Below are 15493 nucleotides of genomic sequence, written 5' to 3'. Positions count from 1 at the left end.
TTACAACATTGTTCACCACACCAACCCGACGAAAATACTAATGTAAAATATCAAACAAATTAATAAATAAATATCATAGGATTTTTTTACACAAATTGACTAAGCCCCACGGTAAGCTCAAGAAGGCTTGTATTGTGGGTTGTGGGTACTCAGACCGCGATATATATAACACTTGCACTGCTTGGGCTATCAAAATCGCTGCAGACTTCCTTTGGTCTAACTTTATACGCGATATAATCCGTTTTAATAGTTTTATTTCATGAGTAACATATGCAATCGCGGTAACCGAAGACAATACATATTATAATACGTAACGTATAAGTTAACAACTCAAAATTTGCATTAGGTAATTTAATTTTCACCACACCAGCTCGGAAAGACTTACTTTGCACTTCAAAAACGGATAGCAAAGTTGCACTTTGCTATCAGTAATTCCCATGTGGGGCAAAGTAATGAAATGCAAATTTTGAGTTGTTTTCTTATGTTTACTGGTAGAATTGACTTTTAAATGATGATTTTGGATGATAAATATTGAATAACATTAATTTGAAATTGATTTGATTTTGTCTGATACTGTCATTATAGCCAACTTTGCCCGCTTTTTTTGAAAAAACACGAATTTCTCAAAAAAATATATAACACATCATATGACTTTTTTTGCTCAGCACGTCCATATAGTGATCAAACGCATCAGTTTAATTGAAGAAAATTTTTAAATCATGTTTTTACCCACTTTTTTTGGCGTTTTAGAGGGCGGGCAAAGATATCCGGGATTTGCGCCAACATTGCCCACGTCAATTTGGTGTTCAAATACAGCTCGTATGTATGATGATGATGTCTAAAGGGGCCCACTTATTAACAGTCCGCCGGACGGTATCGGCCTGTCAGTCGTTCGGAACTGTCAAAATTTTGTTCTAACTGACAGGCCGATACCGTCCGGTGGACTGTTAATCAGTGGGCCCCTTAAGGATTATTTAATGGTTTTGGGCAATCGTACCGTTCCCTGTTAATAACTTAGCGATAAGTGTAATAACTTTTGAATTGGTGGGCAATGTTGCCTACCCGTTTTTGGCCATTTCCATACAAGACTCACCTAAGCATTTTACAAAGGCTAAGGTTGTCACTTTAGAGAAAACCTGTAGTTTAATGGACTAAAATATGAGTTTTGCTGTAGTTTTCATGCGTTAAAGGGATAAAACATCTAAATAAAGGATAATAAAACCAATCAAAAACAGTATATAATTATAAACTTACTTTAGTGTACAAAACATAACCATAACATTCGCTTACTTGCGAAGTTGGGTAAATTTGTCAAAAGTGACAACCCTAAGCCGTTTTAAGTGGTGGGCAATGTTGGCATCCATAGGTCTGTAAATTACCGGATTACATTGCCCACCGCCAAAACTTTTGTGTCTTTAGGCCTTTTTACATTAAATCTCAATGGCCATAATCTATGCTTCATATTTTATAACTGAAACCCGGAAATATTTGTCAGTGTTCTCATTTTTTTTTCTACTTGCATTCATTTTTCAACAAGTTTTGCCCTCCGAAATATACCCTATATTTGACAACTCGCTGAAAATTCCCAAGTCAAGTTGAGCATATGTTCGGTATATAGTTTTGTCACAAATTTAGCCTATTTCCTTTAAATATTTAATAATTTAACCTATTATTTAATGTTTAAAATTGTCGTTTTGGGCAAAGTTTCCCCTGGTGGCAAAGTTGGCTATAATGACGGTATTTAACATTTAATATTTGCTTCGGGTTGGTGAGGTGAAAAATTTTGTGTTTCACTCGGAGACAAATTTTGTTTAACCCTCGTGCTTTAAAACCCTCGCAACGCTCAAGATTCCATTTTTCGAACCACTCGCTACGCTCGTGGTTTAATTTTGGAATCTTTCGCTTGCTCGGGTATCAATATTAGCACGAGCGGTTAAACAACAACTTTGCCCCCTTGTAAAACAAATAACTATTACTATTGAAAATCGGAACGGGCCGCGGGAGCGCGGTCCCGCGGTAAGAATTTCTATCTCCATCTCGCTCACCCGCGCGCCTCTCTTACAATTCATACCGTTTAGGTGGAACGCGGAATTAAAATGTAAATAAAATCACTAATCAATGCAAAATAATTCTTTCTTTCAATAGGTACGTAATCAGCAGCATTAGTACATCAATTTACATAAGAAAAAAATAGCTAATATCATTTCTATCTATGAGTACTGTGTGGCGCCGCTGGGGAGTATGCTCCCCAGCGGCGCCACTTTCAATGCCGATTATTTCGTTTCCTATCACAGGTACAGCCATAAACATTATACGTACATGATGTACCTTTTAGGTACATCATTTCACCATATAATTCATTGGTATTCATTATGGTGGCGCCGCTGCAGAGTAGCACACGGATTTTCGACTTTAAGCCTTGGTTGTTAAATCGAATTTAGAGTGCGGACAGATTCAAGCGCTTTTTTAACTCGCGTTGAAAAAGCTGTCGTGCGAATGGGGGCTATGGCTTCATATTAACGAGCGCTTTTTCATCGCGCGTTAAAAAAGCGCTTGAATCCGGCCGCACGTGCATTTGTGTCATTCAAACGTTTTTTTAACGCGCGTTGTAAAAGCGCTCGTGCGTATGAAGCCTAAAGATGAAACACCCGCAAGCTATAGACGGTCAAGCAAATCTTGTCAGTAAAAAAAGGCGCGAAATTCAAATTTTCTATGGGACGATATCCCTTCGCGCCTACATTTTTCAAATTTGCCGCCTTATTCTACTGACAACATCTGCTTGACCAAGTATATATGCACCGAGTGCAAGTGCAAATATTCAAGTTGGTGATAAAAACGCCTGTGATTTACAATCGTTTGTTTTTTTTTACTATAGCACAACTGTCACTGTCAATTTTGTCGTGTAGCAAATAGCAATCAATCCAAAGAATACAGTAAATAATTCACTATAAAATTCGTTACTTCCATCATTACAAACTTATAAATCCAAAATGAGCTTCGATCAATCCTCAAATAGTAACAGTACGAACGACAAGCCCGATAGGAAGGTGCTCGACCGCAGCAAACCTGACGACTTGCAAATTTCGCGAACAGACATGAACATGTTGATTATGAATTATTTAGTCACAGGTTTGTGTTGTTTAAATCTATTTCCACCCTTTATATATTATATTTTATTTATTTATTTGTACTGTTAATATTAGGATAATAAGCAATAATATTATTATCCTTAAAACAATAGAATATATATGATCTGAGATGTGCTTTACCTTTTCTTTTGTGGCGACGATGACCTTACGCTAGTTGACGCTAGTCAATACACAAACTATTTTGGAATAAGTAGATAGTCTCACTCATATTCACCTGCATACACAATACTTCTTCCTGGCAACTGACTGTGTATCCAACAAAGCAATTCTTTCAGTGTACAAAGGCAAAATAATATCTAGAGCTAGAGAATAAAAAATTTAAACAGTACACAGGTTAATTCAGCACCATTCAATTTACAGTTTGAATTTAATATAGCAATATTTTACTCTGAACCTTTTAATTGACTTAAGTGACCTCAAGCTACTTCATATTATAATTGTCTAAACAAACAAGATTATAATTAATAAACATTAAATCATTAAAAACGAATGAATGCAAATGTATGTGGAAACACCCTGTTGTATCTAATCATATTTAATAACTTAATGAAGTGGGGTCTGGAGACCTTTCTGTTTTGCTACATCATTTAAAAAAAAACTTGGAAATATTCTAGAGGGCTTCAAGGAGGCTGCATTAAAATTCCAACAAGAGGCTGGACTGCAGGAGCCCGCTCTCTGCAGCTCCCTGGATGAGCGCATCATGATCCGTGAGGCAGTGCAGAGCGGCCGCATCCCGGACGCCATTGCCATGGTCAACTCCCTTCACCCGGAGCTACTAGACAATGATAGATACTTATACTTCCATTTACAGGTTTGGATATATGCCTTATTAGTGTCTTAGTTTGGTAGTTACCTTATCCAAATAGAAAATCTTTAAAACCCATAATAGGCAGAATACCGGGCACAACACCTCGGCTTACCGGGGTCTCTCCCAGAAGTTGTCGGCAACGTCGAGGGTCTGCTAGGCTTCTTGGTAGAGTTGGGTTGGCAAGAATAGTGCCGCCAACCCACCACGCAAAATAGGCGCAATAATATGAAGTCGAGTTGCGGAAACCAAGCCCGCGAGCACCTACAACCTATAAAACCCATAATACTGGTTAACTCCTATTTCATTCATAACCACTGCACCAACTGCAGACAAGTGATTTTTTTCTGGAATAGTAGCCTAGCTACATTTATAATTATAGAGACTATGAACCTTTTCTAAAAATTACATTTGATTTATTACAGCAATTGCAACTTCTGGAGCTTATCCGCGCCGGGCGCGCCGAGGAGGCCCTATCGTTCGCATCAGCTACCTTAGCCGAAGCTGGCGCCAACGACCGCACGGCGCTCACCGAGCTGGAGCGCTCCCTCGCGCTTCTCGCGTTCCCGGACCCACACGCGTCACCCTTCGCTGACCTGCTGCTGCCATCCCACAGCCAGAAGGCAAGTTGACAGCAATGTGAATAAACGACTTGTTGTGACATGTCACAAAACAATAAATTGGACGTAATATAAATCGCGGGATTATAAATAAGATTACCATTACCGATGAAAGGTCTGAATATTTTGTTGTGTGGTATAATATAAATATAAATACTTAGGGTCAACCAGGATAAATGCGTCTCTTGTGGTAAATGCCGTATCATAGCCGTCTACACTAAAAGTTCAGTGACCACACTTCGAATAGGGAGGGTTGCAATAGTTCTAAAATGTTCCATTTAGAAGAAAGTGACGCATTTACCCCGGTTGACCCTAGATTTCAAACAGACAGTATATCTAAGTTATCTTCTTGTTAATCTGATTTTTGCGGACTTTTGTATTGAAGTAACTGTCTTTGTATCCAACAGATCGCCAGCGAGCTAAACGCAGCCATACTAAAGATGGAGAATCAAGAATATACCAACCCCAAGCTATGCAGCCTCCTGCGTATGATCCTCTGGTCCCAGAGCGAATTAGACAAGCACAATATCAAGTACCCAAAGATGACCGACCTAGCCAATGCCACTATAGAGAATCCAAGTTTTAAGTAAGCTTCAATGTGGTTTATTTATAAATTTTAATGTATTTTATTACCATTGTAATTTTTACATAACACTCAATTACTAAGTAAAACAGTTCCATTTAATTTTACAAACATAGAGTCTGTCGCAAAAGAGATGGAAACTGTCATCTGATAATAAATTAACCTTTTGGACGCCAATGACCGATATATCCGCAGCCGCACCGCAGGTTCAACGCCAAAGACCGATTAATCGGTCACAGACCACAGAGCAACATAGACCTACGTGCATATGCATAAAGTTCAATTTCAGTTTTGACACTTCGGTGACGTGGCGTCCGAGTGACAGCTTTTGTGTTTGACACGGCGTCGAAAAGGTTAAGCAGTAAATAGGTACTAATTTTAATTACCATGCTATTAGTATATACCATCCAATGTTGTGTTGTTCCACCTTTATCCAATGTAGTTTCACATGGGTAAATGTATATTTTATTTACTTATCAGATCTAATTTGAATGGAGAAGATGAATTATAAATTGTGATGAAATAATCAAGGTTTCTTATTATAAATTATCATATATTTTTATTGATCACAACATACCTAAACTCTATCAAACATAGACAAATTTAAATTGTACTGGAAAGTGTTCCATATTTGTAAAAAGTTAAGTAATGATAATGATTTCCGCTTATTTTTTTCCCGACTAAGACGAAGGAAGTGATATGATTCTATAGTTCGTTTTTTTTAGCATTAGAAAAAGACTACGCGATCTTGACGTGTCTTTTAACTGAAAAACGCTTTTTTAAAATCAGTAACTATTACTTATGAAAGGAAAATAGTGTAAATAATCGTATATGATTCATAATTGTTACATATTTGCAGAGACTTATTTTTCAAAAGGGTTTTTCAATAAAAAGACAATGTCAAGATTGTTTACCTTTTTTCTAATGCTAATAAAACGAACGATAGCAGTCTACTGTAGCGTTTTGTGGCAGGTGGCATAGACTAAATTTTAATTTAATTTTTAAATTCTCTACGATAAAGAAAAACCGTAGTTCGGTTAAAATTTTTAAATTAACTTATTTTAAAATATGTCTATATACAGTAACTACAGTAGAAAAGCCCAGAACTAGCATTGCAAATAAGTTATAGGATTTCCAAGGATTTGGAAGGTGGAGAAACTAAACTAAAGGCTATTCTCTGCACTTGTGTAGGTAGAAACAGCAACACCCTTAACTGCCCATCGATGGACCTTATTACAAAAGGCATAAAGTCCACCGATAAGGCGATGGAACACACTAGGCGCGGATTTAAATCTTGATTTCTCGGAGATCATGAACATACTGTACCTTTTAAATCGATTATGGCCATAAGGCACGTCACGCCGTAAGGCACGACTTGCTATATAGTACGAACATCTAGTAATATAATACGAATATTACAAACAATAATACCGGAGGGTGGTATTCCACCTACCCAATTTCTTTGTCCAATGTGTATTGCGTCTCACACTTTGCTTTCATGAGAGAGTGAGACGTACTGACATTGGACAGGTGGAATACCACCCTAACACACAATAGGGCAGCCAAAACGCGTCCTTATTCCAAGAGGGCAAATATTTGTGATACCTCAGAAATACTTTTGTTTACAAGTACAGTCCGTAACGATTTGTCGATTCTAGGTATCATTTGTATGTAGAAAAGTTTTAAATTGAAGTGATAGGAATTCATAGTTAACCTTAGAATACCTCAGAGTAATAGATTGGACTAGATTAAGAAAATCTATTAATTATTAATCGTCACTTAAAATGTATTTAAAAATAAGGTTTTTGTATGTAATTTTTAGAATTAAAGTATAAATACTTTAAGAAACTAATTGTTTTATTTTATTTATAGAAATCAACTGATCATTCACTTACTACAATAATTAAATATTAGTGGATGTTGTAACTAACCTAATTTGCTAATTACATTAAAAATATTAAAATAATTATTCACAAGATTAAAAAAAATTACAAATGGCGACTATTATGTTGCTTATTAGGGATAACTGCATTTTGTCTTAATTTTCGGGATCATAGTTATATCGGAACGGCCGAGGTGTTCCCAAATATGAACCTTAGCCTGGGGGCCGATTTTTGAATTTCGATCGCTCGATTTCGTCACTCGAAAATCGGTGGAAAACGGCGAAATGCTAATTTTTTTAATACGAGCTATCGAAATTTGGAATCTAGTGGTATTGACCACTCGATTTCAATTCTATTAGTAGAATTTAAACGCCTAGTAGTGGAGATATCATTTATCGAAATACACGAAATCGAGTGGTCGAATTTCAAAAATCGGCCCCCTTATCCTTATCCTGCCTGCCTGCCTGATATTATACCTGAACCTTAGCCTCTATTATCAAAACGTTAAAGTGCATGTTCTGATATTTGAGCATCTTGACCGCTGTAGCATAAATATGATGGTGACCGTCATTGTTAAAGTAATTTTCAAGAGTTTAAAGCATCTCTTTTGTTGTGAATGTTGTGATGAATAGGGTTAAATCAGTGGCGGATTTGCAGTCTTTGCCGCCCTAGGCCTTAGGCCCTCTGGCCGCCCCTTACTCAGCACCCATCATATTGTCTATATTTTGAGTTCTTTCTTGTTACCATTAGCGAATTTTTTCACAATTTGCCGCCCCTAATATCTTGCCGCCTTAGGCCCGGGCCTACTGGGCCTTAGGGCAAATCCGCCACTGGGTGAAATAAATTGTCGTAAGTCGTAATTATCATTTCGTGCTCAAAACTATAATCACAATTACTGATGTGCCGACGGAAATTTTCCGAAATTGCGAAATTTTCCTCATAGGGAAGTTTCAGAAACTTTTCACATTTTTGTATAGTAATTGAAACTCCGAAACGTAAAATGGAAATTTCTTATATTTATGTGAAATTTTCAAGAAATTTCCGAGAATTTTTCCGACTTTTTGGAAACTTCCCGCAACTTGCGCATCTGTCATCACAATCAGGTCGGTCAATTACTTGATGACGATCACCTTTGCAAGTTATCTCCGTCAGTTTGAGAAGGTACTATTTTTTTATCGACTAATAACTTAAAGTTTAATAGTTTTGCATTCCCTCATATTGTAATTTGGCTATTCATTAAAGCATGTTGATTTTATTATTTACATTAGAAAACCGTTATTCTGTAGTTATGATAAATGGAAATGGTCTTCTAACTTAATTTTGTAACAAGTACAGGTTGTCCATTTTCTATGTAGGAGAAAATGCAAGTTAAATTGATGAAGTCTAAAAATATTTCATATCAAATCATGTCACAGTAGATTCGTTGATACACCGTTGATAACAGTTCCGTAGAATTCCACAGAAAAATGTATCTGATAGCGACCATATTATGCTGTAGAATACTGTAGATAATGTAAATACGAGTTAACTGCATGTTTTTTTTGCGGCAAGACGCATCGATGTATGTTAACCGCCACACACAGTACAAAGAGTCTACATACGCCCTACTCATTGTTACGAAAATATCAGTAATTTGTAGTCCACAATTCATAGTCTATCATAAGCCACAGTCGCCTGACAGCGTTGAGGCCGTGTCACCAGCCCAACACGTAGTCTAGGGCCTTGGAGATGAGGCCGTTGGAGCGCTGCGGCACCGGCGCGGACGGCACGGGCGTCGGGCACAAGGAACGGGCGCCTTGGGTTTGTCTGAAAACAAAAATTAAAAACTATGTAAAACTTAAAACTTCAAGTTTTCCTAAGGCCGCGGACTGGACGCAAGCGGCGCGGCGTTTACTATTTCCTGTGCTATTTCTAAAGGTTCCGTCACACAGGCGCGTTTACCGGGCGGGGCGTGAGCATTTTATATGTAAAAGCGGCGCGCCCCGCTCACGCGCCGCCCGCAAAACGCGCCTGTGTGACGGAGCCCTAACACACGCCCGTATGGTGGGATTGGGATAATACAAAACTGTGAAACATGGGTGTCCTCACCTCGTGACGCTCGGGCTGGTGGGCTGCCTCGGCGGCTCGCGGCACTCGGCCACGCCCACCATGACGCCGGGCAGCACCTGGCGCCCGCTCAGCGCCATGGCGCGCTCCTTCTCGGCTCGCGTCGCGTAGCGGATGTGCGCCCAGTTGCCTTGCGTTGGGTATTGCTTGTCTGTAAACATCATGTTTTATAAGTTGTTAACTTTTTAAGGTAAGGAAAAAGTTCCTGTACTTGTTACTTAGGGGTCATCCATTAATTACGTCACACGTTTAGGGGGAGGGAGGGGTCAAGAAAATGTGACATGTTGTGACATGGGGGAGGGGGGAGTCACAAACATTGTGACGTCACTTTAACTTCATTAGTAACCGAAAATTATAATTTTTTTATTCGCTGTACAGTTAAATAATGAGTTTTTGGAAGTAATTTTCGTTCTTAATTGGTTTTGAGTTAATAAAAATTAAATTTAATAAAAAAATAATGCCGAGTCAGTATTGCCGATTTCGTTGCCTAAAACGTGACGTCACACCAGGTGGGGAGGGATTTGCAAAATGTGACCAAGTGTGACAAGGAGGGGGGGACGGGTCAATAAACCTAGAAATTCGTGTGATGTAATTAATGGATGATCCCTTAGTTACACTTTAAAAATAAGTTATAAAATAAAAGAAAAGTTATCTTGTCTGAATCAGTTCAAGTTTATTGAAAATAAATTAAGTTTATAATATGTATAGTCTCTAACACATTTTTTTTGCTAGCCTATTATGGTGTCCTACTGCTGAGCAAAGGCCTCTCCCCTTGTCTTCCTCAACTCCCAACATGGCGCCTGTTCTGGCCAGTTGTTGAAAAAGGTGTCTAGGTCATATATTACCCTCAATAATACTGTGCTGAGTTGAAAAATGTGGGTGGCCAAAGGTGTTATGTTAATTATCAATAAAAATATAGAATTTTACAGATTTATGTGACAGAAATGGTTGTCTAACTATAGAACCGTTAAAAAAAATAGAAACAGAAAATTGCCTTACCTAAAATAGCACCACAATTGCTGAATCTCGCTAATACAGTGTTTGCGGCATTGGGTGGAAATCCAAACACCGTCACCCAGTATTCTTCTTGCTCCTGGCTCCCGTCCCACGCCACTGGGTTCATGCTAGATCCATTCATATTGTTCATATAAGAATTTTGCAACGCAGAGTTATTGTAGCTTTGCTCTTGGAATAGCGACTTGTTTACAGATGGTTCATTACTTTTAATTGTGTCAAACAAGTCCTCTATGGGTGGTCCTGTAGTCTTACTGTTGTTGTAAGACATGTTGGGTGGATTGTATGACATGTTGGGATTGTATGACATATTGGGATTGTATGATGTGTTTGGTGATGTAGGGCCATTGGCAAACATGTTTTGCTGGTTGTACAGGGCCTGCTGGTGCATGGAGAGGTTCTGACGGTAATGTTTTTGGTCTGGTGTGGAGGTTTGAGTTGGGCTTGTGGGTGAACCTGAAATTACAAAATATTCTGTGTAAAAAAACTGTTGGAATTGAGAAAAAGTAAACAATGAATTAAGTGGTGATGATCCTAGGTCCAATTCTTGCCTAGTAATAGTATGACAAGCACAGACATTTGTTCCCAAATTATAGGTGTTTTCTATATATTTAAGTATTTATCCCTAACACTTTAATATCCAAATACTCACAGAATGATTAATCACATAAAATTAACAAAAAAACTTAAAACAGGAAGGTATTCTATCCAGAACAGACCCAGATGCCCAGATGTGGTATCCACATCCAGATGTTCAGCAAAAACTTCTGTAGGAGAATAAGAGTGGCTACATGCTTTTTTAATTGTTTTATGTGCCCCAAAGACCCCAAAGTGAATGAATTTTCTAATTTAATTAATAGATCTGATGTTCTTCAATTTTGACATCACTGATAAGTTTAGATACAACCACTAATAATACTTGACAAGATTGTTTTGAAGTAGATCATCAAAGACTGCAATGCAGCAAAGTTAAACAGAGCCTCTTTTTCTCTCCATAACATGAGTGAGACAGTATATAACTAAGATGCTTTACTTTTTACTTACCAAACGCGAGGTTCCGACCCTTCGTAGGAGATAGGCTGTTGGTTCTGGGTGTAGACGGAGGGTTAATTTCCCCTAACAGGAAAGGTGGCAGGTATCCCACATTCGGACTCCCTGACGGCGAGTGTGTTGGACTTCCAAGCGTCATCGGCTCCATTTTTATAACTAATATTGCAAATTTGATAGTTCTAGAAATTAAGTGGAACTAAGCTAAAGCTTATAATTGTGTCGTCAATTTTTTAGAAGTAACAAGTATCGTGGCGCCCGTGGCGGTTGCACTGAAGGCGATTTAGACATTACACATTTTGTGATTTTGACAAGAAAACGTACAGCGGTTAACTGACGTTTATAATAATGTTGCTACATTCAAGAAAATAATTCTAAAACAGTAGTTTATAAGAGTATGTTTTTAGGTCATACATTTTTAAACATGGACAATACTTGATTACGTGAATGAATATACTATGACTCAAATATTAGTCATGATCTTATGATGGGTAATTTTCGTAAGACAAACGCAGTCTAACTTTAAACTAAACGCAGTTAGACTAGACTGTAGTGCGGTTGTGCATCTGCCTCAGTTTTACGAATTTTTATAGTTGGCACTACTGATGTTCACGGTCGGGTGTCACTCCAAAATAGGTTAAATAGGTGTTAATACACAGCTGTCATATGAAAAAACGAGTGAAAGGGCTTCCACGCCTCCTTTGCTGTCTCACTAACTAAGGCAACTGCAACTGCAAAGTCTGTGCAGAGTTAGCTTGGTCCGAGTTAGCGAAGGGTGGTATTACATCTGTCCAATATCTTGATCAAACATCATAATATTCATAATTCACGTCGTATGTAGTTTCACGTTTAAAATTACACTTGCACTGTCTGGGCTATCAAAATCGCTGCCAACTTAGCTTGGTCTAACTCTTTCACAACAAAAGTACAATAGGGTAAATTTGACTGTATTTAAAATAAATTATTTTACTCCATGCATGAAATAAAGTACCAGAAGATTAATAGAGAAACATAGACAGCAGTTATTTTTAGACACAATTTCTATTTTACGCCCTTATAAAACTATAAAGAGTAGGTAATTTGATTGTGACGTCACATGCTAGTGTTTCATATAAATTCCATAGTAGAAAAATTGTTTTGACAGTTCGAAAAAAGAAACTGATTTAACTAGAGTTAGACCAAGAAAATACTGCAGCAATCTTTTAGACCACGCAGTGCAAGTGTTAATTTTTAAACGTCAAACTTCTATTAAATTATGACGTACAAATAACACTTGCACTGCGTGGGCAGCTGCAGACTTTCTTGGTCTAACTCTAGTAGTCAAATACCCTATTGAGTAGTAGTAATTTGTATACAAAACTGGCAACATTATGATATCCGTTGATTTTCGAATATTGACAAGCCGTGTATTTACGAAGTTAGTCATGGTCATGAATAAATATCTTTTATTATATTCATTTATAATATTACTTTTGTGTTGGATAAGCAATCAAAAAATATTCTAAATAAATTTTACAAAACAAAAACAGCCAATTGGAGGGCTATGCAATATTTTGAGCTATGAGACATGTATATTTGGCAACATTTAATGTGCTAAAAGAATTGTGACTTTTTGGCGGGAAGTCGAAAAAAGCGGGCGATTTAATTTTCCCAGATTTTCACAAATTGATTTCTTTGTATATATTAGCTTAATTTAGGTGTAAATAATAAGTTTGTGTACATAGAACATTGTGTTAATAAAAATGGGTGAAAACACCGGCGGGGGCCAGCCCCCCGGTGATAAAGAACCGAAAGAACGAAAGAAACGAAAGTTGGCGACTCCGGACCTTAACACGAACTATAAAATGTTTGTTAAGCCTAATTACAAGCGACAATTCCCAGACAATCACAGTGCAGAGTGCGTTGTGTATGTAGAATCGCAGGAAAATGATAAGTTGGGCAATAGGAATCCCATTGCTCTGACTAAACTATTCACGGACAATGTTAAAGGAATAGTCGGCGTGCATCGAGTGAACGCGCATAAAGTAGGCGTCACTTTTAAAAAACCTGCACCGGCCAATAACTTTCTCAAAATGGACAATTTTTTGGGCAAACATAAGTTAAAAGCTTTTGTACCAGCACACCTTACAGAGACGACAGGCGTGTTACGCTACGTGCCTAAGGAGATGAGTAATGAGGAGATTTATAAAAACATTACCTGTGACACGGAGGTGATCTCGGTTAAGAGATTTATGAGAAAAGTGGACGGCAAATTGGTACCCATAGGTACGATTGCTGTTACTTTTGCGGCTACGACTTTACCCCAATATGCATACATGCAAATGTACAGATACCCCATACACATGTATATACCACCACTGCTGCAATGCTATAAATGCTTAAAATTCAACCACTCAGCAAGAGTTTGTCGAGGCGAACAAATGTGTTCAGCTTGTTCCGGACAGCATTCATATAAAGATTGTGAAGTAGAGGAAATCACTTGCATTAATTGCAAAGGCAATCACTTGGCGATCTCCAGAGATTGCCCTGTGAAACAAAGGAAAATGGAAGAAAAGAAAGCTAAGTATGAAAACCTCGGCCGAAGTTTTGCCACTGTGGTGAGTAGTACTGCACCATCAGCCCCTGTACCTACTACTAATCCAAAAGTATTTCCAACCATAACCAAACCAAATAATACTGTAGGCGTAAGCCAAACTTCCCTGAATATTGAGCAACTACTGAATGACGACACCATCATTAATGCATTAATCAAATCTTTGGTTATGCTTGGGAATGACAGAAGTGATACTCCAATTAATAATACAAGAATAAAAGAAATACTCAAAGCAAATTTATTAAATTAAATCATGGACACTTTTTTACATCTAGCACAGTTTAACATTCAAAGTTTGTTACATAAGAAAGCCCTATTAAATACATTTCTTGCAGAGCAACAGATAGACATTTGTTTATTAAATGAAACATGGCTCAAAAGTACAAGCACAATTCCTAACTTTGCCCCATACAACTTTATACATAAAATTTCAAAAAATGCCAAAAATGGAGTAGGTATACTTATTAAACAAAACTTACAATATAGTATCATAAACACAACTTTTTATGAATCCATTCAGAATATCTGTGTAGCTATAGAAACATCAGTCGGTAAATTATACATTCTTTGTGTTTATTGTCCACCCAATGGTAGCAGGTTTGATGTTCGTAAAATGAAAAAGGTGTTACTTGAAACCCCCAAGCCATGTCTAATCATGGGTGATTTTAACGCTCATCACATATTATTTGGCTGTCAATCAAATAACAGTAGAGGCAATAGTTTATACAATATTATTGATGAATTTGACTTCTGTATTTTAAATGATGGTAGTCCGACAACAGTGCAATATCCAAATAGGAATCCATCTGCAATTGATATAACTCTTGTCAGTCCCACGATAGCTCCTCTTTGTGAATGGCGAGTTCATGATGATCCAATGGGCAGTTACCACTATCCAACTCTGGTTGATGTAAATGTGAAGCCATCCATATATGAAGCCCGACCTGTGGAAGAAAAATATATTTATAATAGAGCAGACTGGTCCAAATATTATAATTTATCAGAAACCTGTTTTTCTCATTTAGACATTGATGATAATACAGAACCTCTTATTTTGTATAATAATTTTGTAAATATTTTATATGACATTCGTTCAGAAACAGTTCCAAAACTAGAGTCTAAACAATCCATGAAAGTTGTTAGGAAACCTGTTCCCTGGTGGAACCAAACATGCCTTGAGGCTGTAAAAAAATCTAAAGATGCTTTAAGTCAGTATAGAATATCACCCAGCATTACTAATTTTATTAACTACAAAAAGGTTGATGCTCAGAAAAAAAGAACATTAAAAGAGGAACGCGTGAGGTCTTGGCATGAGTTATGCAGTAGTTTTAATAGAATGACACCGGTTTCTAGAATATGGGGATACATGAAAAAGTTTAAAAGAATTGGCTCTTCTCACAATAGATATTTAAATGATGAATGGGTGCCAAGTTTTTTAGATAAATTATCAGACTCATCTCCATTAAATAAAAATAATTTAAATAACATCATTAATCAGTCAGATGAAACTCCAAGTAACACTTTTCTAAATAGACCATTTACACTTAATGAACTGTTTATATCACTCAAAAGTAGAAAAGACACAACACCAGGGTTAGACAATATACCATATATGTTAATTAAAAAGATGCATCCTAATGCTATAGAAATACTTTTGCATATTTATAATAAATTATGGGATTGTTTAGTCATT

At 37.2% G+C, this 15493-nt stretch overlaps 2 protein-coding genes across 2 annotated transcripts; one reads left to right on the top strand and one right to left on the bottom strand.

Annotated features, from left to right (window-relative positions):
• The first annotated feature begins 2899 nt into the window (after positions 1-2899).
• Positions 2900-6994, top strand: LOC134793545 (glucose-induced degradation protein 8 homolog). The gene is made up of 4 exons (XM_063765154.1): positions 2900-3129; positions 3764-3960; positions 4380-4577; positions 4982-6994. Exons 1-4 carry the CDS (start codon positions 2991-2993, stop codon positions 5162-5164), a joined length of 717 nt encoding a protein of 238 aa, XP_063621224.1. The 5' UTR covers positions 2900-2990; the 3' UTR covers positions 5165-6994.
• A 1603-nt stretch (positions 6995-8597) lies between these two features.
• On the bottom strand, positions 8598-11425 carry LOC134793543 (nucleoporin Nup35). Its single transcript, XM_063765151.1, has 4 exons — positions 11205-11425; positions 10146-10616; positions 9129-9297; positions 8598-8846 (listed from the first exon to the last, which is right to left on the bottom strand). Exons 1-4 carry the CDS (start codon positions 11356-11358, stop codon positions 8735-8737), a joined length of 906 nt encoding a protein of 301 aa, XP_063621221.1. The 5' UTR covers positions 11359-11425; the 3' UTR covers positions 8598-8734.
• Between the last annotated feature and the right edge of the window lie 4068 nt (positions 11426-15493).

Source organism: Cydia splendana, chromosome 9 (genome assembly GCF_910591565.1).
Source record: "Cydia splendana chromosome 9, ilCydSple1.2, whole genome shotgun sequence".
In the NCBI taxonomy this organism is placed as follows: domain Eukaryota; kingdom Metazoa; phylum Arthropoda; class Insecta; order Lepidoptera; family Tortricidae; genus Cydia; species Cydia splendana.
This window is presented reverse-complemented; position numbering and strand designations above follow the sequence as displayed.

What these genes read in the sequence shown, in the direction of transcription:
- LOC134793545 (XM_063765154.1), top strand. Translation starts at nt 2,991, where the DNA reads ATGAGCTTCGATCAATCCTCAAATAGTAACAGTACGAACGACAAGCCC. An exon ending in TATGAATTATTTAGTCACAG is followed by an intron (nt 3,130 to 3,763) that starts GTTTGTGTTGTT and finishes GAAATATTCTAG; the next exon opens with AGGGCTTCAAGGAGGCTGCA. An exon ending in TGCCATCCCACAGCCAGAAG is followed by an intron (nt 4,578 to 4,981) that starts GCAAGTTGACAG and finishes TGTATCCAACAG; the next exon opens with ATCGCCAGCGAGCTAAACGC.
- LOC134793543 (XM_063765151.1), bottom strand. Translation starts at nt 11,358, where the DNA reads ATGGAGCCGATGACGCTTGGAAGTCCAACACACTCGCCGTCAGGGAGT. An exon ending in CAATTGTGGTGCTATTTTAG is followed by an intron (nt 9,298 to 10,145) that starts GTAAGGCAATTT and finishes TGATGTTTACAG; the next exon opens with ACAAGCAATACCCAACGCAA. An exon ending in ACCAGCCCGAGCGTCACGAG is followed by an intron (nt 8,847 to 9,128) that starts GTGAGGACACCC and finishes TTTTGTTTTCAG; the next exon opens with ACAAACCCAAGGCGCCCGTT.